Genomic DNA, 25,752 nt, shown 5'->3' on the forward strand with positions numbered 1-25,752 from the left:
GCAAACCGGATCCCATAATGTACATGGGACCCCAATGCAATCTTGGTCTTCCATTGGATGGTGCGTGAGCTGTGCAAGCCCCGCCCAGTGGAACAGTCTGTAGAATGGCCCAACCTGTGGTCCTTAAAGGGACCGCTGGAAACCCCATAGGGAATGATGCAGGGAGTTCGTTCTCTCCGGTGTCCTGGGCAGGATTTATCCCTCAACCAACATCACGAAAACTGGTCATCTGGTCATTATCACATTGCTGTGTGTGGGAGCTTGCTGTGCAGAAATTGGTTGTGGCGTTTCCTCCATTACAACAGTGACTACACTTTAAAAACTCTTCATTGGCTGTAAAACGCTTTGGGACGTCCTGAGGTCTGAAAGGCGGGATATCAAAACACGTCCTTTTCTGTAACAGTTTCTCTGTGGCCAGGAGGTTCCTGAATTGTCCTGCCTGCTGCTGGCTGCTCCTCGGCTTTGCCCCCCACACCCCTCCCCACTGCATCTTCCTGCCATTTTCTCAGTTTGAGACTATCGCGACTTTGTTGTAGACTCTGTGACTGTGTTAAACCTGTTTATCTTCTCTCTGCGGTTTAGGATCTTGAGAACTTCAATAAGATCACCCCAAGCCCTCCCTTATCCAGAGCAAAGACTCCTGACTTCCAGACTAGACACGGACATCAGTGATCATTTAATCTGGGGTCCGGGAGCCCGTTCAGTCTCTTCTCATCTGGATTTATAAATCAGGAAAAGGAATATAAGAGTTTTACCGGGGTTAATGGCGTCTATCATTTCTCTCCACGCTGTGTACTGTAAAGGGCCGTTGAACTTTCCGATAGACAGGGCGCCATCTGCTACTGACTGTACTTGACCGTCATCACTAATCCTGTAAATATTGAACAGTTGATATTATCGATCGATATTTAAAACTTTCCTGAGTTATTTTACCAAACTGTGCAGAGTTTCAGTAAAGAGCATGTCCTACCTCCTCTTCCGACAAGCTTCCTCCTGAAATAAATAAAACACAAACAGTGAGGAGGATAGTAAAAGACTTCAGGAGGACACAGACAGGCTGGTGAAATGAGCAGACACAGGGCAGGTAGAATTTAACACAGAGAAGTGTGAAGTGATGCATTTGGAAGGAAGAATGAGGAGAGGCAAAATAAACTAAATGGTACAATTTTAAATGTGGTGCAAGAACAGAGAGACCTGGGGGATCACATTCACAAATCGCTAAGATAATTGGCAAAATAAGGGAGTGGGGATTTTTTAACAATGACTTGTGACGATCTGGAATGAACTGACTGACAGGGTGGAGGAAGCAGATTCCATCGTGATTGACAAAAGGGAATTGGAGAAACACTTGAAGGGTTAATATGATTAATTGCACAGCTCTTTCAAAGAGCCGGCACAGGCACAATGGGCCTTTTGTGCTGTGGGATTCTATGATTGTAATTAGTTGAAAAGCCTGATTTGTGTGTCAGATACTGGAACTCAACATCAGTGTCACTCACAGACACAGTGACTCTCACACCCACCGCACCAGACACACCCACACACTCACAACATGGAACTGTAACTGGATTACAATCTGAGTGCCAGGAAAATATTAAACTGGAGCAACACGGAAATAATTACAAGCAAAATATCAAGTTCAGGGCAACTCATTCCCGGGAGGTTGCAGGTATTCCCGGGAATCTGCAGACAGTGTGGGAACCGGTTATTTCAGTGACAACAGAACCACCCCGGAATAGACAAAACAATCGGTTTAAATCAGTTTTGAATTATTCAGCAAATGCTGCATTTATTTCAGTTATCATCGGTTATTTTGTGACTGTGTGAAGTTTCACTGAACTGACCCGCAATATAATCCTCACCTTCAGAAATGTCAGCCCGTCTTTTTGCTCCATCTGTTTCTGCAACTTTGAGAGTTTCTCCTGAATAGAATTTAAATTCTCTTGAATTTCTCGAAGGTTTTTCTCCATTGTTTCTAGAATCTTCCCCTCTTGTTCCCTGAGATCTCTGATTAAACGCTGCTCTTTCTCACTGAGAATCTGGTGCATTTTAGCGAACTCGGATGTGATGCGGGTCTGCAGGCTGCTCGACTGTTCCTACCAAATGGAATGTGAAACATAATTAATGTACTGCGATAAAGGGAACAAAACTAACCGAGATCCCAGAAAATCAGCACAGGGAGACCTTACCCTAACTGCGGAAAACTGCTGTTTCTGTTTTAATTCCGTCTCTCGAACCGCCGATTTCTTCTCTGTGAGAGAATCTAAGGAACATTTCAGCTGATCCCGGGATTGGGATGAAAATGCCAGAATAAAAGTGTTTGTGAAAACAAGCGAGTGAAAGAGTGGGTCAAGTGAATCTCTTGTTCATTTTACCCTGTAGATCTCAACAGCTTCATTGATGGGCAGGAAGCGGCGCGACTCGTCACTCTGCCCGTCTCTCCCCGCAAGGCCCGTCACACAGATCAGTTTCTGGTCAGTTTCACAAAACAGCTTCAGTTCTTCCCGATGTTCCTCACAGTGAAGTTTACTTTCCTTCTCTTTTCCCATTCAGGTTTAATTTTCGCGCTTTCTGGGCCAGACTCGCTCAGGCCCGATTGACCCGGAGGTTTCTGTCTGCAAATTCCTCTCTACATTCCGGCCAGGAGTTTGTCGCCTCCTGGTGTTCGAGGCCGGGTGACACAGGCGCGGCACAAGTTGTGGCCGCACTCCAGTATAACCGGATCGGTGAAGAAATCAAGACAAACGGGACAATTTCAATCCTCAATGAAACTCTCCGCCTCGTGTCTGGAAGCCAGGATGAGTTTCAGCGCTTCTTGATTCACACTGCTGGGCTGATATTTCTGTGGGTGGATCAGCCCCGGTTCGCCCATCAAATCCTCCTTCAGTTCCCTGCGGTGTTACCGTATTTACTCTGACAGTGATACAAAGTTATATAGTCACACAATAAAAGACAATTCCCAACTCCCTGTCATGAACTAACACTAAATTGTCACTAAATTGGCCTCTTCAGTTCCCTGCTGTTACCGTATTTACTCTTACGCTGTTGCAACGTTATATAGCACACATTAATATTCCTAATCCCTAATAAAAACAGAAAATGCTGGAAACACTCAGCAGATCAGGCAGCATCAGTGGAGGGAAAAACAGAACGTTTCAGGTCGGTGACCTTTGGTCAGATCTGGAAAGTGTTGGAGATTTAACAATCTGTCAGCAAGTACAGAGCCAGGGGAAGGGGGGAGGGGTGGGCGTGCTGGGAAATAACAACAGGGAGGGTCTGTGATAGGGTGGGGGGCAGGAGTGAATAAATATCAAAAGGGATGATGGTGCAAAGCAAAAGATGGTGGTAATGGGACAAGTAAAGAGACAAAAGGTGGGTCCAGAGGAGGTGTGAATGGTTCCAGCAGAATGGTGACGGTGGTTATGATCTGAAGTTCTTGAACTCAGTGTTGAGGCCGGAAGCTGTAAAGTGTCTAATGGCAAGATTCCTAATCCCTGTCATGATGAACTAACGCTACATTATCAGATGCTGCCTGACCTGCTGAGTGTTTCCAGCATTTTCTGTTGTTATTTCAGATTTCCAGCATCCGCAGTATTTTGCTATTGTATTAGTGTTTGGTTCACTGCCACTTCTCTCCTCGGAATACCCACCTTGAAGAAGTTCTGCCCTTCTCTCCGACGGGATTTCCGTTTGTCTCTTCAACCTTGTTCATCTTCATTGCTTTCGGTTTCCCTTCTCGTGTTTGATCAGGTATCTGCCAAGACTCGTTTTCACAGCCACATCTCTTTCCTCAGCAACTGTCTCCGGTTCCGACTTATTCCACGTGGATTCCGACTGAAATTCCACCCTTCGTGTTTCGGATCCCCCCAGGATTACAGATATCTCCGAGATATTCAGCGTTCCTCGAACTACTGCTCTCGCCACATCCTGAGATCCACGCTCAACGCCATGCGTCACCACATCAACACTCTCGCCCTCTCCCTTCAGCAGCACCGACGCACTCTATCTCAAAGCTGTCCTGGGCCACAGTTCCATTTCATCCTTCGCCTCATCCGGCGCTTCAACAAAAAACTTGTTTTCTTCCTTTCAGATGTCAAGGATCACAAGCTTCAACAACTCTTGGACACCAGCGCCCCTCCGGAACCTTCTTCCCCTTCACTTTCCTCTGACCCCATCCCTTCTTCCAATCTCACCCCCTGCTGTGTTTTCACTCTCCCCTCTGACCTTCCCCTCTCTGACCCCGAGCGAGGGAAGCTGCCTGACCTGCTGAGTGTTTCCAGCATTTCCTGTTGTTACTACATTATCAGAGCTGCTCATAAGCGGCCGTTTGGAAGAGACAGACGAGTAGATGTCATTTTAAAGACAAAGGCGGGAGTTAACAGTGAACTCAGTAAACGGGAGTGTGAAATATATAAGGACACATTTGAGATGGAAAGTCCGGCTCTCACAAGCGATCTTACAGAGCTCCGTGACCCTATGAGCCTCTGTCCAGTCTAACCAGGTCCGCAGAGAGAGTTGAGCGACACACATTTTGCCCCGCAGAGTGAATGCCATCGCGATATTCGCCAGAAGAACCGACACACCAGGAGTGCAGCAGACTGGAGTTGACTTGCCCAAGACAGAGTCTTGAGAGCAAGACTGACAGCGATCCTGTTCAGTTCCCGAGTTCTCCAATCACTTGTTCTCCACCATTACTCGACTGAACTCGCTCTGTGGGCACAACAATGCCTTGGTGTCAATCATATTAGTTTATGTCGGGCAATTCAAAGCAAGCTAAATACTGCAGCATATATCAAACCCTACACATTAATGGCGAATCCTAATGTGTGTATATTTCCCACATGATTGTGGATATTAATGTGGCATTTTCTGGCTAATCTTTCTCAATGAGGGCCCTGGAACGTGTAATCAAACAATGGGATTGAATGAAATCAATTTTGAGAAGGTGGATTTGATCAGATCCAAGTGTAAGAATACATAAGAATCAGAGGATGATACAGCACAGAAGGAGGCCATTCGACCCATCGTGCCTGTGAACCTTCAGAGACAGTCGCCGCTTCTTGGGCCGTTTTTAATGGGGATTCTTTCCTGCAGTACTGACATCCTGCCAGCAGGTGGCAGTAATGCACTTTGTAACAATGACAGACTTGCGATCAAACAGCGTCTCAGGGACTGGGAGGGCAGCACTGCCTGAGATGTGAATCCTCAGACCCAAATTACCCGACACACAGTTTGAGTAACTCGAGAATCTTTTCTGTTTCCGAAAACAAACGTCATTTACTCAAACATATACGAAACAAGCTCGAAATACATTCTGTATAGTATAAAGTCATCTTGGATTTCAAGCCTCACTTTCAATGCATCAATGCTCTCAACTTCAACCACCCAATGGAGGCAGCGAGTTCCACATTCTCACCAATCTCCATGTAAAGAAATTCCTCCTAATATTGGGGGAAAGTTGACACTCCAAGGCCTTCCAGCATCAGTTGATGTTTTTTCTTGGCCAGTGTCCCTGGGAAGGATCCATTGAGCACAGAGACCTGTGTTATGGAGTTGCCTGGGAGGACCCGGCCTTGACAGAACAGCCCAAGCACTAATCTTTGCCGTACCCCACTAGTTACAGCCTGCTATCCCGAAAATGACCTGTTTATTCCTACTCACTGTTTTCTGCCCATTAACCAATCCTCAATCCATGCTAATATATTACCCCCAATCCCATGAGCCCTAATCTGGTTTAATTACCTCTTGTGTGGCACCTTATCGAATACCTTCTGAAAATCCAAATACACCACATCCACTGGTTCCCCCTTATCTATTCTGCTCCTTACAACCTCAACAAACTCTAACAGATTTGTCAAACACGATTTCCCTTTCATTAATCCGTGTTGACTCAGCCCAATCCTATTATTATTTTCTAAGTGCCCTGTTACCACATCCTTAATAATAGATTCTAGCATTTTCCCTACTGCTGACGTTAGGCTAACTGGTCTGTAGATCGCCGTTTTCTCTCTCCCTCCTTTCTTAAATAGTGTGGTTATATTTGCTACCTTCCAATCTGCAGGAACCGTTCTAAAATCTATGGAATTTGGGGAAATGACAACCAATGCATCCACTATCTCTTTAGCCACCTCTTTCAAAACCCTAGGATGTAAGCCATCAGGTCCAGGGGATTTATCGGCTTTAAGTTCCATTAATTTCTCCAGTACTTTTTTTAACTAATGCTAATTTCTTTGAGTTCCTCATTCTCGCTCGATCTTCTCTCCAGACTTCCTCTGCAAACACACATTCCAGAAGCAGGTGGGCAGCCGCCTCTGCCCCAGCTGTGGCTCAGGGGGAGCGCTCTCACCTCTGAGCGCGAGGATTGTGGGATGAAGTCCCACTCCATAGACTTCATCACATAACCCAGGATAACACTCCGGAGCAGCGCTGAAGAATCCGCACTGTCAAATGGTGCCGCCTCTCGGTGAGACGGTAAACAGTGGTAGGTGTCAGCTGTGGCGTTTACTGAGTCAGAAGGTCATGGGATCCAGTCTCGCTCCAGACACTTGCTCACATGATCCAGGCTGACACTCCAGTGCAGGACTGAGGGAGCGCTGCACTGTGAGACCTTAAACCGAGGCCCAGTCTGCCCTCTCAGGTGGACTTCAATGATAAACATAAAAATATAAGAAGTAGGAGCAGGAGTAGGCCATACGGCCCCTCGGGCCTGCTCCACCATTCAATAGGATCATGGCTGATCTGAACCTAGACTCACATCCACTTCCCTGCCCACTCCCGTAACCCCTAATTCCCTTATCAGCTAGGAAACTGTCTATCTCCGTTTTAAATTTATTTAATGTCGCAGCTTCCACAGCTCTTTGAGGTAGCAAATTCCATAGATTTACTACCCTCTGAGTGAAGAAGTTTCTCCTCATCTCAGTTTTGAAACGGCAGCCCCTTATTCTAAGATTATGCCCCCTAGTTCTAGTCTCACCCATCAGTGGAAACATCCTCACCGCATCCACCCGATCAAGACCCCTCACAATCTTATATGTTTCGATAAGATTGCCTCTCATTCTTCTGAATTCCAATGAGTAGAGGCCCAACCTACTCAACCTTTCCTCATACATCAACCCCCTCATCTCCGGAATCAACCGAGTGAACCTTCTCTGAACTGCCTCGAGAGCAAGTATATCTTTTCTTAAATATGGAAACCAAAACTGTACACAGTATTCCAGGTGTGGCCTCACCAGTACCCTGTATAATTGAAGCAAGACTTCCCTGCTTTTATACTCCATTCCCCTTGCAATAAAAGCCAAGATTCCATTGGCCTTCCTGATCACCTGCTGTGCCTGCATACTAACCTTCGGTGTTTCATGCACCAGGGCCCCCAGATCCCTTTGTACTGTAGCACTTTGCAGTTTCTCTCCATTTAGATAATAACTTGCTCTTTGATTTTTTCTGCCAAAGTGCATAACCTCACACTTTCCAACATTATATTCCATCTGCCAAATTTCTGCCCACTCACTTAGCCTGTCTATGTCCTTTTGCAGGTTTTTAATGTCCTCCTCACTCACTGCTTTCCCTCCCATCTTTGTATCGTCGGCAAACTTGGATATGTTGCACTTGGTCCCTTCCTCCAAATCGTTAATATAGATTGTAATTCCAGGGCACCATTCGAACATCAGCAGTGGAATTCTCCCTGGTGTCCTGACTAACATTTATCCCTCAACCAACACCGAAGAAACAGATACCCTGATGAGTTTTTTCATTGCTGCTTGTGGGAGCTTGCTGTGCTCAATTGGCTGATGTGTTTCGCTAAATTACAACAATGTCTACACTTCAAAAGTACTTCGTGGGCTTTAAAGCACTTTGGGTCGTCCTGGGATTGTGAAAGGCGCTATATAAATGCAATTATTTCTTTCTGCCAGATAAAATCGATCCTCAATGCTTCAATCCCTCTAAAGATCGTCTCTGTACCTGTCATCTAAAGTCACTCCTTGACATTTGTGGCACTTTGTGTTTCAGGGGGAGCGGCTGCAATCATTAACACAATTCAGTTTATGGATCTCTATCACACACTGTGTGTCACCAGAGGGTTTGTAGTCGGCAGTGAGTTCAGTCTGGAGCAAAGTGCCCTGGAATCTCGATCCCCGCCCATCTCCGCCTCCTCCCTCCCTCTCTCTCCCTCCTCCCTCCCTCTCTCTCCCTCCCCCCACTGTCAACACTCCAGGAACCTTCACCCTCCCGGCCAGGGTTCAATTATTCCCCTCCGTGCTCTAACCCTGTTTGTCCTTCACACTGCTCTAGGTTGTGTCTCCCTGTGTAAAAGTCGACAGGACATAGGCGAGTATTTAACAATAATTCCTGAGTATTGCAGTGAACTTCATCGGGAAATCGCTGAACTGAAGGTGTTCGGCAGCAGAAAAACATCGAAACTGAAAGCGGTTTGAATCAGGAAGTGCTGAGGGTGAACATGGCTTCCAGTCAGCAGGCCGAGAGTTGGACCGAGGATTTAATTTGTCCCATTTGTCTTGAATTCTTCACCGATCCGGTTTCACTGGAGTGTGGGCACTACTTCTGCCGCTCCTGTATCACACAGTGTTGGGAAAAGAAGAGGATAAAATCCTGCCCGGAATGTAGAGAGGAGTTTCCGGAAAGAAACCTCAAGGACAATCGGGTCTTAGCGAATCTGGCCGAGAAAGCTCGAAAATTAACCCTGAATCCGAAAGAGAAGGAAAGTAAACTTCACTGTGAGGAACATCAGGAAGAACTGAAGCTGTTTTGTGAAACTGACAAGAAATTGATCTGCGTGATTTGTAGAGATGCGCGGGAACACAGAGAGCACCGCTTCATGCCCATTAAAGAAGCTGTTGGAATCTACAAGGTAAAAGGAACAGATTTCATCACCTGATTATTTCATCACATTTTCATGGTCTAACACTTTTATTCTGTGATTTTCTCTCCCAATCCCAGGATCAGGTGAAATCTTCCTTAGATTCTCTCACAAGGGAGAAATCGGCGGCTCTAGACACGGAATTAAAACAGAAACAGCAGATTTCCGCAGTTAGGGTAAGGTCTCCCTGTGCTGATTTTCTGGGATCTCGGTTAGTTTTGTTTCCTTTATCGCGGTACATTAATTATGTTTCACATTTCATTTGGTAGGAACAGTCGAGCAGTCTGCAGACCCGCATCACATCTGAGTTCGCTAAAATGCACCAGATTCTCAGTGAGAAAGAGCAGCGTTTAATCAGAGATCTCAGGAAACAAGAGGGGAAGATTCTAAAAACAATGGAGAAAAACCTCCGAGAAATTCAAGGGAATTTAAATTCTATTCAGGAGAAGCTCGCAAAGTTGCAGAAACAGATGGAGCAAAAAGACGGGCTGACATTTCTGAAGGTGAGGATTATATTGCGGGTCAGTTCAGTGAAACTTCACACAGTCACAAAATAACCGATGATAACTGAAATAATTGCAGCATTTTCTGAATAATTCGAAACTGATTTAAACCGATTGTTTTGTCTATTCCGGGGCGGTTCTGTTGTTGTCACCAAACTAACCGGCTCCCACACTGTCTGCAGATTCCCGGGAATACCTGCGACCTCCCGGGAATGGGTTGTCCTGATCTTGATATTTTGCTTCTAATTATTTCCGTGTTGCGCAAGTTTACTATATTCCTGGCACTCAGATTGCAATCCAGTTCCAGTTCCATGTTGTGAGTGTGTGGGTGTGTCTGGTGCGGTGGGTGTGAGAGTCACTGTGTCTGTGAGTGACACTGATGTTGAGTTCCAGTATCTGACACACAAATCAGGCTTTTCAACTACTTACAATCATAGAATCCCACAGCACAAAAGGCCCATTGTGCCTGTGCCGGCTCTTTGAAAGAGCTGTGCAATTAGACCCACTCCCCCTGCTCTTTCCCCATAGCCCTGCAATTTTTCCTTTTCAAGTATATTTCCAATTCCATTTTGTAAATAGTTATTAATTCTACTTCCTGTCATTCAGTGCATTCCAGATTATAGAAACATGGAAAAATAGGAGCAAGAGTAGGCCATTTGGCCCTTCGAGCCTGCGCCGCCATTCAATATGATCATGGCTGATCCTCTATCTCAATATCATATTCCCGCTCTCTCCCCATACCCCTCGATGCCTTGAGGCACTGTTAAAAAATCCCCATCCTCATTTTTTCGCCTAATTTTCTTTAAAATGTTTGAATGTGATCCCCCAGGTCTCTCTGTTCCTGCATCCCATTTAAAATTGTAACATAGAAACATAGAAGATAGGAGCAGGAGTAGGCCATTCGGCCCCTTCGAGCCTGCTCCGCCATTCAATGAGATCATGGCTGATCATCCAAATTCAGTACCCTGTCCCTGCCTTCTCCCCATATCCCTTGATCCCTTTAGCCTCAAGAAATATATCCAACACTTTCTTGAATATATTTAATGAACTGGCCTCCACCGCCCTCTGTGGCAGAGAATTCCACAGGTTCACCACTTTCTGGGTGAAGAAATTCCTCCTCATTTCAGTCCTAAATGGCTTACCCCTTATCCTTAGACTATGACCCCTGGTTCTGGACTCCCCGGCCATCAGAAACATCCTTCCTGCATCTAGTCTGTCCAGACCTGACAGAATTTTATAGGTTTTGATGAGATCCCCTCTCAATCTTCTAAACTCCAGTGAGTATAAGCCCAATCGACACAATCTCTCCTCATACGTCATTCCTGCCATCCCAGGTATCAGCCTGGTGAATCTTCGCTGCACTCCCTCCATGGCAAGAACATCCTTCCTCAGGTAAGGTGACCAAAACTGCACACAATACTCAAGGTGCGGTCTCACCAAGGCCCTGTACAACTGTACCATTTAGTTTATTTTGCCTCTCCTCATTCTTCCTTCCAAAATGCATCACTTCACACTTCTCTGTGTTAAATTCTACCTGCCCTGTGTCTGCTCATTTCACCAGCCTTTCTGTGTCCTCCTGAAGTCTTTTACTATCCTCCTCACTGTTTGTGTTTTATTTATTTCAGGAGGAAGCTTGTCGGAAGAGGAGGTAGGACATGCTCTTTACTGAAACTCTGCACAGTTTGGTAAAATAACTCAGAAAAATGTTAAATATCGATTTATAACATCATCTGTTCAATATTTACAGGATTAGTGATGACAGGCGAATATTGTCTGTAGCAGATGGCGCCCTGTCTATTGGAAAGTTCAACGGCCCTTTACAGTACACAGCGTGGAGAGAAATGATAGACGCCATTAACCCCGGTAAAGCTCTTATATTCCTTTTCCTGATTTATAAATCCAGATGAGAAGAGACTGAACTGGCTCCCGAACCGCAGATTAAATGATCACTGAGGTCCGGGTCTAGTCTGGAAGTCAGGAGTCTTTGCTCTGGATAAGGGAGGGCTTGGGGTGATCTTATTGAATTATTCAAGATCCTAAACCGCAGAGAAGATAAACATCCACAGGTTTAACACAGTCACAGAGTCTACAACAAAGTAGGGATAGTCTCAAATTGAGAAAAGGGAGGGTGAAAAGGCAGTTTGGATTGAGCGAGGTTGGGTTTTTGAGTGACCCCATTGATCGGGCAGGCAGTGAGTCAGTGAGCCCACTGCTCGCTCCATGAAATTGGTCAGAGACCCAATCCATTCTCAGGGTTGGGCTTCAGTACAATATTGCTGGTGAGTTGCCCACGGATTTGGAGCATGGGAAGGTGCTCGGTGATCCTTGAGGGTGGAGGCGGGAGACAGGAAATCCGCCAAATCGTCCCTGGAGGCAAGTGAGCAGGAGCTGTTTAAAGGTGGGCGGAGTGGGTTGGGACGGTGGGTGGGGATGTACAGGAGAATACGGTGGGCGGCTGGAAAACCAAGGATTGACCAGCAGCAGACAGGATAATTCAGGCACCTCCTGACCACAGAGAAACTGTTACGAAAGAGGGAAAAAGAGCGTGTTTTGATATCGTACCTTTCAGACCTCAGGACGTCCCAAAGCGCTTTACAGCCAATGAAGAGTTTTTAAAGTGTAGTCACTGTTGTAATGTAGGAAACACCACAACCAATTTCTGCACAGCAAGCTCCCACAAACAGCAATGTGATAATCACCAGATGTCTTGTTTTGGTGATGTTGGTTGAGGGACAAATATTGTCCAGGACACCGGAGAGAATGAACTCCTTGCGCTGGATTCCTATTTCGCGACTGCGACACCATATCCCGGCGGGCATTGGTGGGAACCAGGTGGGAAGCACTGCGTGTGATTTTTGCCTCATTACTGCTCCGTTTACACTTTAAATCTGGGCGATAGTGAGACGTAAATCACTCCCAAATACTTTATGCGGAGGGTATGGAAAGTAAGGGAGGCAGAGTTGTCTGAGGGTATCAGCAGCTTCAAGAGAGAGTTTGATAAGAAGCTGGCAAAAAACTGTAAACCCAAATAGGACTGAGCTGCCTGGGCTTGGAGAGTGGGATTGTGAGGGCTGAGGAGAGGGGAGGTCTAATTTGGACACCCTGCCCTATTGGACACCCTGCCCTATATCACAGCAGAAAATACGCTTCAAAAGTAATACATTGTGTGAAGTGCTTTGAGACATTTGTCAGGAACATTAGAAATGTCAGTTTCTCCTTCAAATGTAATTGCAGTGTATTTATTTCCAACACATCCCTTATGCTGGACTCTGTCTTACCTGTGAAATATTTCACTCTCAACAGTACTTTCCTTGTGGCCTTTGAAAACAGCTGCTTAAACCCGAGTTTAGAACCACGCTAGAAAGTCATCGCATCACCTTTGAAAGCAGCTTCACACAGTGACACTAATCCCATCATCACTCACTTCCACCTAGACTCTCACCCACTTTCTCTGATCTGCTTTGAGTTATTCACAGTTCTTACTTCAGTTCTTAAATTCACATCAATGTGATATTTTATACCAATATTCCTACTGGATAAAACATCAACATTCGGTTCAATGTTTGGTATTTTTATTTTTATTCTCTCTCTGCATTATTCTCTTTATTTTACATATCCATGGTGCAAGTAACCAATCAGAAGCCAGGCTGCCTGTCTTACTGGGATTGTATTCTCTGCTGGACCCACCTCCTGCTCCATTGACCCCATTCCCACTAAGCTGCTGCCCACCCAACTTCTCTTCCTGGTTTCATGCTAGCTCACATTGTAAATGGTTCCCTCTCCTCACGTCCTATCCAGCTCCTTTTCAAATCCAATGTCATCACATCCTTCCTCAAAATTACCCACCCTCTATCCCTCTGTCCTTAACTTGATCTCCAACCTTACTTTCTTCTACAGAGTACTTGAACGTGCGGTCACTTCTGAAATCCCTGGCCATTTTCCCGCAACTGCATGTTTGAACCACACTAACCATATTTTCATCCCTGTCATCATAGCCCCAAAGTGTCCCTAATAAAGGTCACAAATGACATGCTCTGTGACAGTGAGTATAGCGCATTTTCCCTCCTCATCCTCCTGGAGCTCTCTGCAAACATTGACCATTCTCCTCCAATGTCTCTCCTCAATTGTCCTACTCAGTGGGACTGCCTTTACTTGGTTCACATTTACCTATTTGATCGTAGCCAGAGTATCTCCAGCAATGGCTTCTCTTCCCGCCCCCGCACGGCACCCCAGGAGATTCTCAAGTATTTATTCTTGGTCTTCTTCTCTCACTGATCTACATGTTGCCACTTGTCAACCTCATCCACAGAAACAGGCTCAGTTTCCAGATGTACACCGATGGTACCCAGCTCTACCTCTCCACCACCTCTCTTGACCCCTCCACCGCCAGTGTGTTGTCCAACAGATTATCTGGAATCCAGTTATGGAGGAGCCAGAATTTTTTCCAGTTAAACATTGTGAAGATTTAAGCCATCAGTTTGGAAATTGTCAACAACTCTGCATCCTGACCATCAACTCCACCCCCTCCTTGGCCACTGTCTCAGGCTGAACCAGACCCTTGCTGTTCTATTCAATCTGGAATTGCACTGCTGATTGTGATCAATCTAAGAGTGTCTGGGACTTTGTCTCCAGTACATGGTGTATCCTGTCTCTCCCATTTCCTCTGCTGAGCTTTTTAATTTAGTTTCCCTCGGTTGTTGTTGGTTCTCTCTTCCTTTCTGCAGCAGCTCCCTCCTCATTGTTTTCTCTTTACCTTTTTCCTTCTCTTCTCCTGCTGTCGGTACTTTCCCCCTCTCCACACATCGACAGCGCTGATTAGTGGTGTGTGGGTCACGCCTCCAGAGAGAGATTGCGGGTAAAATTAGTCTGGGTGGTAACACAGAATGGGCGATAGTAAATCAGTGGCCCGTTTTACATTGTGCCCAATATTAATTCCCACTGAAGTTAATGGAAACGAATATTGAGGGAGCGCGATACGAGCTGCTGATTGACTATCACCTAAAACAGTCCAAGACCAATTTCACCCACTGTGTCTCCAGGACACATTAGAGCTTCTGTCACCGATTCCTTGTTAATTTTCAAAGGCTCTAGATGCACTCTGCAGACACTGAGAATAGTGGGAGACTGGGGCTGCAGAGTTCCTCACAGTGGCTCAAGATCAGAGCAGGATGGCAGAGGCGAAAGAAAGCTCAGAAAACCAGCAACTAACTCCCCACCACCTCCGCCCCCAGTCTCCCCTCCCACTCACACTCTCTCTCTCCCATCCCCCTCTCCCCTTCCCCCCTCTCTCCTCACCCCCTCTCCTCCCCCTCCCCCAGTCTTCTCTCCCCTCCCCCTTTCTCTCCCTCCCCTCTTTCTTCCAGCCCCTCCCCCTCTATCCTCCTCCCCTCCCCCTCTCTCTCCTCCCCATCCCCTCTCTCCCCACCCCCACCCCTCCCCCCTCTCCCCCATCCCACTCTCTGTCCTCCCCTCTTGCTCCGCTCCCCTCCCCTCACCCTACCCTCCCTCTCCCCTCTGCCCCCCACTCTCTCCCCTTTATCGGCTCCCTCTCCCCTCCTCCCGCCCCTTTCGCTCCCCTCCCCCTCTCTCCTCCCACTCCTCCTCTCTCTCCCCTTTGCCGCTCTCTCTCCTCCTCTCCTCCTCTTCCTCCCCTCCCCCTATCCTCCCCTCCCCCCTGCCCCCCACTCTCTCCCCTCTGCCGGCTCCCTCTCCCCCTCCCCCCACTCCCCTCCCCTCCCGCTCTCTCTCTCCCCTCCTCCCCGCTCTCTCTCCCTTTCCCCTCCCTCTCTCCCCTCCCTCTCATCCCACCCCTCCCCCTCTCACTCCCCACTCCCTCCCCATCCCTCCCCCTCTCCCTATCCTCCCCTCCCCCTATCCTCCCCTCCCCCCTCTGTCACCCCCTCTCTCTCCACTCCATCTCCTCCTCTCCTCCTCTCCCCCTCTTCTCCACTCCCCCTCACTCTCCACCCCTCCAACTCTCTCTCCCCTCCCGCGGTCTCTCCCCGCCCACTCCCTCTCCTCCCCCTCGCTCTCCCCCTCTCCCTCCCATCCCCCTCCCTCTCCGCCCACCCCTCTCTCCCCTCCCACTCCCTCGCCTCTCCCCCACTCAGCTCCGTTCCTCCTCTCTGCCTCCTGCTCCCCCTCCCATCCCCGTTCTCTCCCCTCCCCTTCCCCTCACTCCCCCCTCCAACGCTCTCTCCCCTCAACCTCCCCCTCTGTCCCCTCCCGCTCTCTCTCCCCACCCCTTATCCCCCCTCCCCTCGTGCTCCCCCTCTCCCCACCCCTCCCACTCTCTCCCCTCCCGCTTGCTGTCCCCTCCCCTGCCCCTCTCCCAACTCCCCCCTCTCTTCCCTCCCCCGCTCTCTCCTCTCCCTCTCTCTCTCCCCACTCCCCCTCCCCCATCACTCTTTCCTCCACCTCTCTCTCCCCTCCCCTCTCTCTCTGTTTCTACCCATCACCCTCTCCTCCCCCCCCACCCCCCCACGCCGGGTGTAAATCCTGGAGTGGCAGCAGATCCCCTGAATACAACCCAGAGCCCGAGTGGGCACTTTAAAAAGGAAAGAGTTTGAATAAATCACAGCAAGAAACTAAATCACTGACTGTGTTATTTTAACTTTCCCCCAGCTCCAGCCTCTCTGACTTTGGATACGAACACAGCGAATCCCAAGCTCATCCTGTCTGGGGACCGGACCAGTGTGAGAGACGGAGGCAAAGTGCAGCCGCTCCCTGACACCCCAGAGAGGTTTGATGCCTGGGCCTGTGTCCTGGGATCGAAGGGATTCACATCAGGGAGACATTACTGGGAGGTGGAGGTGGGGAACAAGACTCGGTGGTTTCTGGGAGTGGCCCGAGAGTCTGCCGGGAGGAAAGGGCTTTTCGACATGGAACCTGAGACTGGATATTGGGCTGTGAGGCTGCTTACTGGAAGTGGCTACGTTGCCCTCACCTCCCCCTCCGAGACGCTCCTCACCCTGAGTGTGAATCCCCGGAAGATCGGGGTGTACCTGGACTATGAGGGCGGACAGGTGTCATTTTACAATGCGGACAACATGTCCCATCTCCACACTTTCACCCACACTTTCACTGAGAGAATCTTTCCCTTCTTCAATCCGGGATGGAATGTCAATGGGAAAAACTCCGCCCCGCTGACAATCTGCGGGGTTAAAGGTCACTAATGGGTCCATCCCATAATTTCACCCTGCCTCCTGCCAGCTGCAAACTGATGGGCGTCGGTCTCAGTCACAGGTGGTGCGGATGGTCCAAATGTCACCTGAGGTCAGGGCGGCTACAACCGAGTGACAATGTCTTGTTGGTGAGATTTGTTTGTTTAATCGGTGCAGGGGAACAAACTCGTGGCAACTGCTCCAGAGACTCCTGTAAAATTAAATAAAATCCTCAAGAACATCGAGAATCATCGGGGCCCAGAGACAGAGGAGAATTAAAACACGGGCAGAAATACACCAAGGGAACCAGAGACTCCAGCTGGGAAGTTAAAGGTAAAGAGGGGCAGGGGAGAGGAACTAGGGTGAGATAGAACACCAGTGGGAAGGACATGACAAAGGGACCATCCGAGACACGGCAAATTAAATAATACCCGAGGGAAGGAAAAAGTAAAAGGGGCACCAGATAGAAGTGAAATCAAAAGGGAACAGGAGGGAGTGTCAGAAACATGGGAAAACCCAGGCAATGGAAATGATCAGAACATTCAAGCGTGTGGAGTGTTTAGAATAGAGAGTGGACAAGGTCATCACCTGTGGAGAGAGAAGACAGGTTAACATTCCGGGAATACACCCTGCATCGGAACTGGGAACTGAAAGATCAGCAAGGGCCTGTGTAGGGCTGGGGAATAGAAGGAGGGGGAGAGAAGAAACAAATGGATGGTGAATTGTAGAGAGGAACTGACTGGGTGGAATGAGCTGTGAGCTGCAGGAACCCGGTGACCTTCCTGCCTGTAATGTTGCTCCACAGGCGGAAGGTGGCGCTACATGGCGGTGTTTGAGATGAATTAGTGCAACACCTCTGCTGCCCAGCGCTGTTATTAAACTGCACCATAGAAGCGGCATTTATTAAACACACAGCGATTCGGGGCTTAATTACATCCCAGAAGCATGAACTAAACGTGTTGTTTGTTTTATTTGCACTTTGCTCCAGACTCTGGATCCTTACAATTCCCATCCCGAACTGATCGGGCCGATTTTAAGAGCCCCCGCCTGGTGTAACCGGAGTGATAGAGCCCAGAATTGGACCCAATGCTCCAGCTGGGGCCGAACCCATGTTGTATATCAGTGTTTTATTTATCCCTCAACCAGTATTAGTAAAACAAAATCAGATTGCTGTTTGTGGGAGCTTGCTGTGCAAGAATTGTGTCGCGTTTCTTACATTACAACAGTGACTACATTTCAAAAGTACTCGAGGAACAGCACCTCATCTTCCGATTAGGCACTTTACAGCCTTCTGGACTCTATGATCATAACCTCGGCCCCGATTATATTTTTATATATTTTTTATCCACACCTTTGGTTTGTGCCTTTTCCTTTCTTTTCTCTCCCCATGGCAGCTGTCTCTCACTCTGCCAGCGCATTTCACACTTCATCTAGAGCCGTCCTTTGTCTCTTTTACCTGTCCTATTACCAGCTCGTCTCGTCTTGAATGCCTCTTAATGTCTCTTCACTTCCCTTTTGTTCTTTCATCCCCTCCCCCATTTCCCAGCCCCCAAACTGGCCTTTTAATCTGTTTCATTTCCTGCCTTTTTCTCTCAGTTCTGATGAAGGGTTTCGACCTGAAACATTGACTCTGTTTCTCTCTCCACGGATGTTGCCTGGCCTGCTGAGTTTTTCCAGCGTTTTCTGTTGTTGCTTCAAAAGCACTTCATTGGCTGTAAAGTGCTTTGGGCGTCCTGAGGCTGTGAAAGGCACTATATAAATGCAAGTCTGTCTGTCTTTCATATTCAGATCAACCTCATATTTTAAAGTTGCATCTGTGTTTCAGAGTTTGATGAGCTGGCTTTAAATGTTACATCCTGCAGAGTTTAATAGAAAACAAAGTATATCATTGTAACCAAGTATTGAAAGTGTTTGATAAATTGTAAAGTGCTGTCTCCTTGTACCCTGCACACAGAAATAAAAGTATCTGCTTCATCTGTCTGCAGAGTCTGTGTCTAAATCAGAAGGTGGTGTCAGAATTGCCGAGCGCTGCTTGGTGTGTTTACTGAGACACACAGACCAGGGAGGGTCCAGGCTGGATTGCTGGTGAGACACACTATCTGAAGCAGAGTGACAGTGGAGGTGCAGAGATGGGCCTTAGCATCCCAGGGTTCGGGGTGGGGAAGGATCAGCCAGGGGGCCTGTTTCTCCCGCTATCTAGTGACTTGGCATTGGGTGGATCCTTGTTGAGAATGGGCCCGGCTTATTTTCCAGAGCTCATTACCTGCTGACACTCAGTTTCTAGGCTGACACAGGAACAGGAGTAGGCCATTCAGCCCCTCGAGCCTCTTCCGCCATTTATAAGATATTGGTTGGTCTGCATCTTAACTCCATTTCACTTGGGTATAAAAGGCAACATCTCAAAGTTTGCAGAAGACACAAAAGTCAGACAGGCAGTAAGCAGTGAGGAGGATAGTAATACATTTCAGGAGGATATAGACAGACTGGTGAAATGGGCAGACACATGGCCGATGCAATTCAACATAGTGAGAAATGATGCATTTCGGTAGGAAGAATGGGGAGAGGCAATATAACATAAATGGCCCAATTTTAAAGGGGGTGCAGGAAGAGAGAGACCTGGGGGTGTTTGTACAGAAATCTGTGAAGGTGGCAGGACAAGGTGAGATGGCTGCTAAATAATATACGGTATCCTGAGCTTTATAAACAGAGTCATAGATTACAATAGCAAGGAAGTTATGCTGAACCTTCCTAAATCAGTGGTTCGGCCCCAGCTGGAGTATTGTGTCCAATTCTGGGAAATACAGTTTACTGGACTGGTACCAGGGATGCGGGACTTCAGTTACGTGGAGGGACTAGTGAAGCTGAGTTTTTTCTCCTTAGACCAGAGAAGGTTAAGGGGAGATTTCACAGAGGTGGTCAAAATCATGAAGGGTTCTGATAGAGTAAATAACGAGAAACTGTTTCCAGTGGGCTAAGGGTCGGTAACCAGAGAGCACAGAGTGAAGGTAATTGGCAAAAGAATCAGGGGCGAGATGAGGAACAACCTATTTACAGGAGAGGTTAATGTTTGGAATGCACTGCCTGATAGGGTGGTGGATGCAGATTCAATGGTCGCCCTCAAAAGGGAATTGGATAAATACCTGAAGGGAAAAGTATGGGCTGTGGGGAAAGGGCAGTGGAGTGGGATTAATTGTTTAGCTCTTTCAAAGAGCCGGAACAGGCACGAAGGGCCGAGTGACCTCCTGCTGTGCTGTATGATTCTGCGGTTCTGTGAAATATTGACCCGGACACTGGGGAGAACTCCAAGGATGCCTGAAAATGGCCCGACACAATTGGGCGCCGGACGTTGGTCCCCAAATCTGTCCCTCACTGCGCCCATTTTACCCCCACAAACCGGGGCAATGAGGTCCAATTTCTACCCCATTAACCACAAGCACAGAGTCAACTTCCACATCAACCATACAAAACCCTCCACTAACACCATCAACTCCAAGGCTGTTATATACCCGAAGGACATTAAATCCTGGAGGCATTTATCCTCTGAGCCAGTGGGGGCCTTCCCCCTCCCCCTCCAGGGCCATCACTGTCCTTGTGAACCTTCAGAGACAGTCACCGCTTCTTGGGCCTTTTTTAATGGGGATTCTTTCCTGCAGCACTGATATCCTGCCAGCAGGTGCTGGCGGTGCACTTTGTAACAAGGAAAGACTTGCGATCAAACAGTGTCTCAACCCAGCCCAGAAACTCACTGCACCCGCAGTGCATTACTCGCAAGTGCAGTAGCCGTGGTTAGCGAGGAAAATGCAGCAGTCATTTTACACACAGCAAGATCCCACAGAGAGCCAATGAGATGAATGACCAGTTAATCTCTCTTTGGCGGTGCTGGTTGAGGGAGGAATGTTGGCCCGGACACCGGGAGAACTGCCCGGCTCCTCTTTGCCGCGGGATCTGAATCACCCACTTGAGGCAGACGCGGCCTTGGATTAACATCTCACCTGAAGGGCAGCCCCTCTGCCCATTAGCAGACTGAGCTAGTTGTGGGAACAGGAGTGGGCCATTCAGCCCCTGGAGAGTTTTTCCACCTTTCAATGAGATCGGGGCTGATCTGCACCTCAACTCCATTTACCCGCCTTAGCTCCAAAGATCAAACCTTCCTCACAAACAGTGGACATAAGGACATAAGAAATAGGAGCAGGAGTCGGCCATTTGGCTCTTCGAGCCTGCTCCGCCATTCAATAAGATCATGGCTGATCTTCTACCTCATCTCCACTTTCCTGCCCTATCCCCATATCCCTGGATTCCCTTAAAAACCAAAAATCTATGGATCTCTGTCTTGATTATACTCAACGACTGAGCCTCCACAGCCCTCTGGGGTAGAGAATTCCAAAGATTCACCACCTTCTGAGTGAAGAAATTTCTCCTCATCTCAGTCCTAAATGGCCGACCCCTTATTCTGAGACTGTGACCCCTGGTTCTAGACTCCCCAGCCAGGGGAAACATCCTCCCTGCATCTAACCTGTCAAGCCCTGTAAGAATTGTGTATGTTTCAATGAGATCACGTCTCATTCTTCTAAACTCTAGAGAATATAGGCCTAGTCTATTCAATCTCTGCACATAGGACAAGCCGCCCATCCCAGGAATCAGTCTGGTGAACCTTCGTTGCACTCCCTCTATGTCCACTATATCCTTATATAGGTAAGGAGACCAAAACTGTACACAATACTCCAGGTGAGGCCTCACCAGGGCCCTATATAATTGCAGTAAGACGTCGTTACTCTTATACTCAAATCCTCTTGTATTAAATGCCAAGATACCATTTGCTTTCCTAATTGCTTGCTGTACCTGCATGTTAAATTTCAGTGATTCATGTACAAGGACATCCAGGTCCCTCTGAACACCAATATTTCCCAATCTCTCACCATTTGAAAATTACTCTGATTTTCTAATTTTCCTACAAAGTGGATAACTTCACATTTCTCCACGTTATATTCGATTTGTCATGTTCTTGCCCACTCACTTAGCCTGTCTATATCCCCTTGAAGCCTCTTTGCATCCTCCTCACAACTTACATTCCCACCTAGCTTTGTATGGACAACCATCCACCGCCTCAGAACCGCTCATGGTCGATGCTGCCACCTTCTCCATAGATGGAAGATTAAAGCATCTCCATCCTGTGACTGTGGAGCTCCTAATCAGACCCTGGAGCACATCATTGAGTGCTGCCCGCAGAGGAAATTCACAGGCAGCCTACAAGATATCCGCTGTTACACCGGGAGCTTTGGCCTGGATATCTGCCTGAGATACTGACATCTGATTGGCTATTCTACTCCCATATGGGAGAAAGGAAGAAGAAGCTCCAATGCCCTGTATCCCACATCATAGAAGAATAGGGGGAAGGCAGCAGCAGCCAACTTCCTGGCACCATGGGTGGTTCTACTGCACAGGATGGGAGGAAAAAGACTGGGAGAGCTATAGTGATAGGGGATTCTATTGTAAGGGGAATAGATAGGCGTTTCTGCGGCCACAAACGAGACTCCAGGATGGTGTGTTGCCTCCCTGGTGCAAGGGTCAAGGATGTCTCAGGGAGGCTGCAGAACATTCTGGAAGGGGAGGGTGAACAGCCAGTTGTTGTGGTGCATATGGGTACCAACGATATAGGTAAAAAACGGGATTAGGTCCTAAAAGCTGAATATAGGGAGTTAGGAGGTAAATTAAAAAATAGAACCTCAAAGGTAGTAATCTCAGGATTGCTACCAGTGCCACGTGCTAGTCAGAGTAGAAATAGAAAGATATTTCAGATGAATACATAGCTAGAGGAATGGTGCAAAGGGGAGGGATTCAAATCCCTGGGACATTGGAACTGGTTCTGGGGGAGTTGGGACCAGTACAAACTGGACGGTTTGCTCCTGGGCGGGATCGGGACCAATGTCCTAGGGGGAGTGTTTGCTAGTGCTGTTGAGGAGGGTTTAAACTAAAATGGCAGGGGGTTGGGAACCTGTGCAGGGAGACAGAGGAAAGGGAAGCAAGGATACAAAGAAAATACAGGAAGTAGAAAAGCAAAAGTGGAATGCAGAGAAATTAAGGGTATAAATCAAACAGGGCTACAGTAAATAATAATTCTAAAAGGACTACGAGTGTTAAAAAAAACAAGCCTGAAGGCTTTGTGTCTTAATGCGAGGAGCATTCGTAATAAGGTGGATGAATTAGCTGCGCAAATAGATGTAAACGTATATGATGTAATTGGAATTACTGAGACATGGCTTCAGGGTGACCAAAGCTGGAAATTCAACATCCAGGGGTATTCAATATTCAGGAAGGACAGGCAAAAAGGAAAAGGAGGTGGGGTAGCATTGCTGGTTAAAGAGGAGATTAACACAATTTTAAGGAAGAATATTGGCTCTGATGATGTGGAATCTGTATGGGTAGAGCTGAGAAATACCAAGGGACAGAAAACGTTAGTGGGAGTTATGTACAGACCCACAAACAGAAATGCTGAGGTTGGGGGTGGCATTAAATGGGAAAGTAGAGACTCGTGCAATAAGGGTACAGCAGTTATCATGGGTGACTTTAATCTACACATACATTAGGCTAACCAAATTAGTAACAATAATGTGGAGGGGGAATTCCTAGAGTGTATACGGGATGGTTCCTGGACCAATATGTCGAGGAACCAACTAGAGATCAGGCCATCTTAGACTGGGTATTATGTAATGAGAAAGGATTAATTAGCAATCTTGTGCAAGGCCCCGTGGGGAGGAGCGATCATAATATGATAGAATTCTTCATTAAGATGGGGAGTGAATTAGTTGACTCAGAGACTAGGGTCCTGAATTTAAATAAAGGAAACTATGATGGTATGAGGTGCGAGTTGGCTAGGATGGATTGGGGAACGTTACTTAAAGGGTTGACAGTGGATAGGCAATGGCAAACATTTAAAGATCGCATGGAAGAATTACAGAATTTTTTCCTCCGTTTGGCATAAAAATAAAACAAAAAAGGTGACTCAACCGTGGGTAACAAGGGAAATTAGGGATAGCATAAGATCCAAGGAGTGGACATATAAATTGGCCAGAAAAAGCAGCAAACCCGAGGATTGGGAGCAGTTTAGGATTCAGCAAAGGAGGACAAAGGGATTAATTAAGAAGGGGAAAATAGAATATGAGAGTAAGCTTTCAGGGAACATAAAAACTGACTGTTAAAGCATCTATAGATATGTGAAGAGAAAAAGATTGGTGAAGTCAAGTGTAGGTCCCTTGCAGTCAGAATCAGGGGAATTTATAATGGGGAACAAAGAAATGGCAGACCAATTAAATACATACTTTGGTCCTGTCTTCACAAAAGAGGACACAAATAAACTTCCAGAAATGTCAGGGAACATGGGGTCTAATGAGAGGGAGGAATTGAATGAAATCAGTATTTGTAGGGAAATGGTGTTAGGGAAATTGACAGGATTGAAGGCCAATAAATCCCCAGGGCCTGATAATCTACATCCTAGGGTACTTAAGGAAGTGGCCCTAGAAATAGTAGATGCATTGCTGGTCATCTTCCAAAATTCTATAGACACTGGAATAGTTCCCATGGATTGGAGGGTAGCTAATGTAACCCCACTATTTAAAAAAGGTGGTAGAGAGAAAATGGGGAATTATAGACTGGTAAGCCTGATATCGGTAGTGGGGAAAATGCTAGATTCCATTATAAAAGATGTAATAGCAGAGCACTTGGAAAACAGTGACAGGATCGGACAAAGTCAACATGGATTTACAAAACGTAAATCATGCTTGACTAATCTACGGGAATTTTTTGAGAATGTAAATGGTAGAATAGATAAGGGAGAAGCAGTGGATGTGGTGTATTTCGACATTCGGTAGGCTTTCAATAAGGTCCCGCATAAGAGATTTGCGTGCAAATTTAAAGCACATGGGATTGGGGGTAAAGTACTGACTTGGATAGCGAACTGGTTGGCAGACAGGAAGCAAAGTAAAGGGATCAAGCGATATGGCAATAGGGCCGGTGAATGTTGAGGCAGAAGATCAGCCATGATCTCATTGAATGGCAGAGCAGGCTCGAAGGGCCGAATGGCCTACTCCTGCTCCTATTTCTTATGTTCTTATGTTCTATCCAATCATTCAAAGTTAAAATTCTCCAGTCTGGGCAACATCCTTGTAAATCTCCTCTGTCCCCTCTGTAGTGCAATCACATCCTTCCTGTAATCTGGTGACCAGAACTGAAACGTTAACTCTGTCTCTCTCTCCACAGAGCCTGAATACTCCCAGCATTTTCTGTTTTTGTTTTACTGTTTTATACAGTTCAAGCATAACCTTCCTGCTCTTACATTATATGCCTTGGCTAATAAAGGAAAGTATCCCATATGCCTTCTTAACCACCTTATCTAACTGTCCTGCTACCGTCAGGATAGTGAATAGGCAATGGCAAACATTTAAAGATTGCATGGATGAACTACAGAATTTGTTCATCCCAGTTTGGCATAAAAATAAAACAAAAAAGGTGACTCAACCATGGCTAACAAGGAAAATTAGGGATAGCATAAGATCCAAGGAGAGGACATATGAATTGGCCAGAAGAAGCAGTAAACCTGAGGATTGGGAGCTGTTTAGGATTCAACAAAGGAGGACAAAGGCATTAATTAAGAAGGGGAAAATAGAGTATGAGAGTAAGCTTTCAGGGAACATAAAAACTGACTGCAAAAGCTTTTATAGATATGTGAGGAGAAAAAGATTGGTGAAGTTAAGCGTAGGTCCCTTGCAGTCAGAATCAGGGGAATTTATAATGGGGAACAAAGAAATGGCAGACCAATTAAATACATACTTTAGTTCTGTCTCCACAAAGAAGGACACAAATAATCTCCCAGAGATGTCGGGGGACATAGGGTCTAATGAGAGGGAGGAATTGAAAGAAATCAGTATTTGTAGGGAAATGGTGTTAGGGAAATTGATGGGATTTAAGGCCGATAAATCCCCAGGGCCTGATAATCTACATCCTAGGGTACTTAAGGAAGTGACCCTAGAAATAGTAGATGCATTGCTGGTCATCTTCCAAAATTCAATAGACTCTGGAACAGTACCCATGGATTGGAGGGTAGCTAATGTTACCCCACTATTCAAAAAAGGTAGTAGAGAGAAAAAGGGGAATAATAGATTGGTAAGCCTGACATTGGTAGTGGGGAAAATGCTAGAGTCCATTATAAAAGATGTAA

General features: G+C 46.9%; 1 protein-coding gene across 1 annotated transcript; it reads left to right on the forward strand.

Moving 5' to 3' along the window:
- The first annotated feature begins 8,377 nt into the window (after positions 1 to 8,377).
- Positions 8,378 to 16,859, forward strand: LOC147096299 (zinc-binding protein A33-like). Its single transcript, XM_085973874.1, has 6 exons — positions 8,378 to 8,866; positions 8,956 to 9,051; positions 9,145 to 9,378; positions 11,004 to 11,026; positions 11,126 to 11,241; positions 16,003 to 16,859. The coding sequence occupies exons 1-6, from the start codon at positions 8,456 to 8,458 to the stop codon at positions 16,551 to 16,553; spliced, it is 1,431 nt and encodes a 476-aa protein (XP_085830000.1). The 5' UTR covers positions 8,378 to 8,455; the 3' UTR covers positions 16,554 to 16,859.
- The last annotated feature ends 8,893 nt before the right edge of the window (positions 16,860 to 25,752 follow it).

This window comes from Somniosus microcephalus, unplaced genomic scaffold (genome assembly GCF_052327205.1).
Source record: "Somniosus microcephalus isolate GS21.2 unplaced genomic scaffold, FLI_Smic_1.0 unresolved_chr1, whole genome shotgun sequence".
NCBI classification, from domain to species: Eukaryota; Metazoa; Chordata; class Chondrichthyes; order Squaliformes; family Somniosidae; genus Somniosus; species Somniosus microcephalus.

Excerpts from the sequence above, each read along its gene's own strand:
- LOC147096299 (XM_085973874.1), top strand. The coding sequence starts at position 8,456 with ATGGCTTCCAGTCAGCAGGCCGAGAGTTGGACCGAGGATTTAATTTGT. Across the intron at positions 9,052-9,144 it reads AGCAGATTTCCGCAGTTAGG|GAACAGTCGAGCAGTCTGCA; the intron begins GTAAGGTCTCCC and ends TTCATTTGGTAG. Across the intron at positions 11,027-11,125 it reads GAAGCTTGTCGGAAGAGGAG|GATTAGTGATGACAGGCGAA; the intron begins GTAGGACATGCT and ends CAATATTTACAG.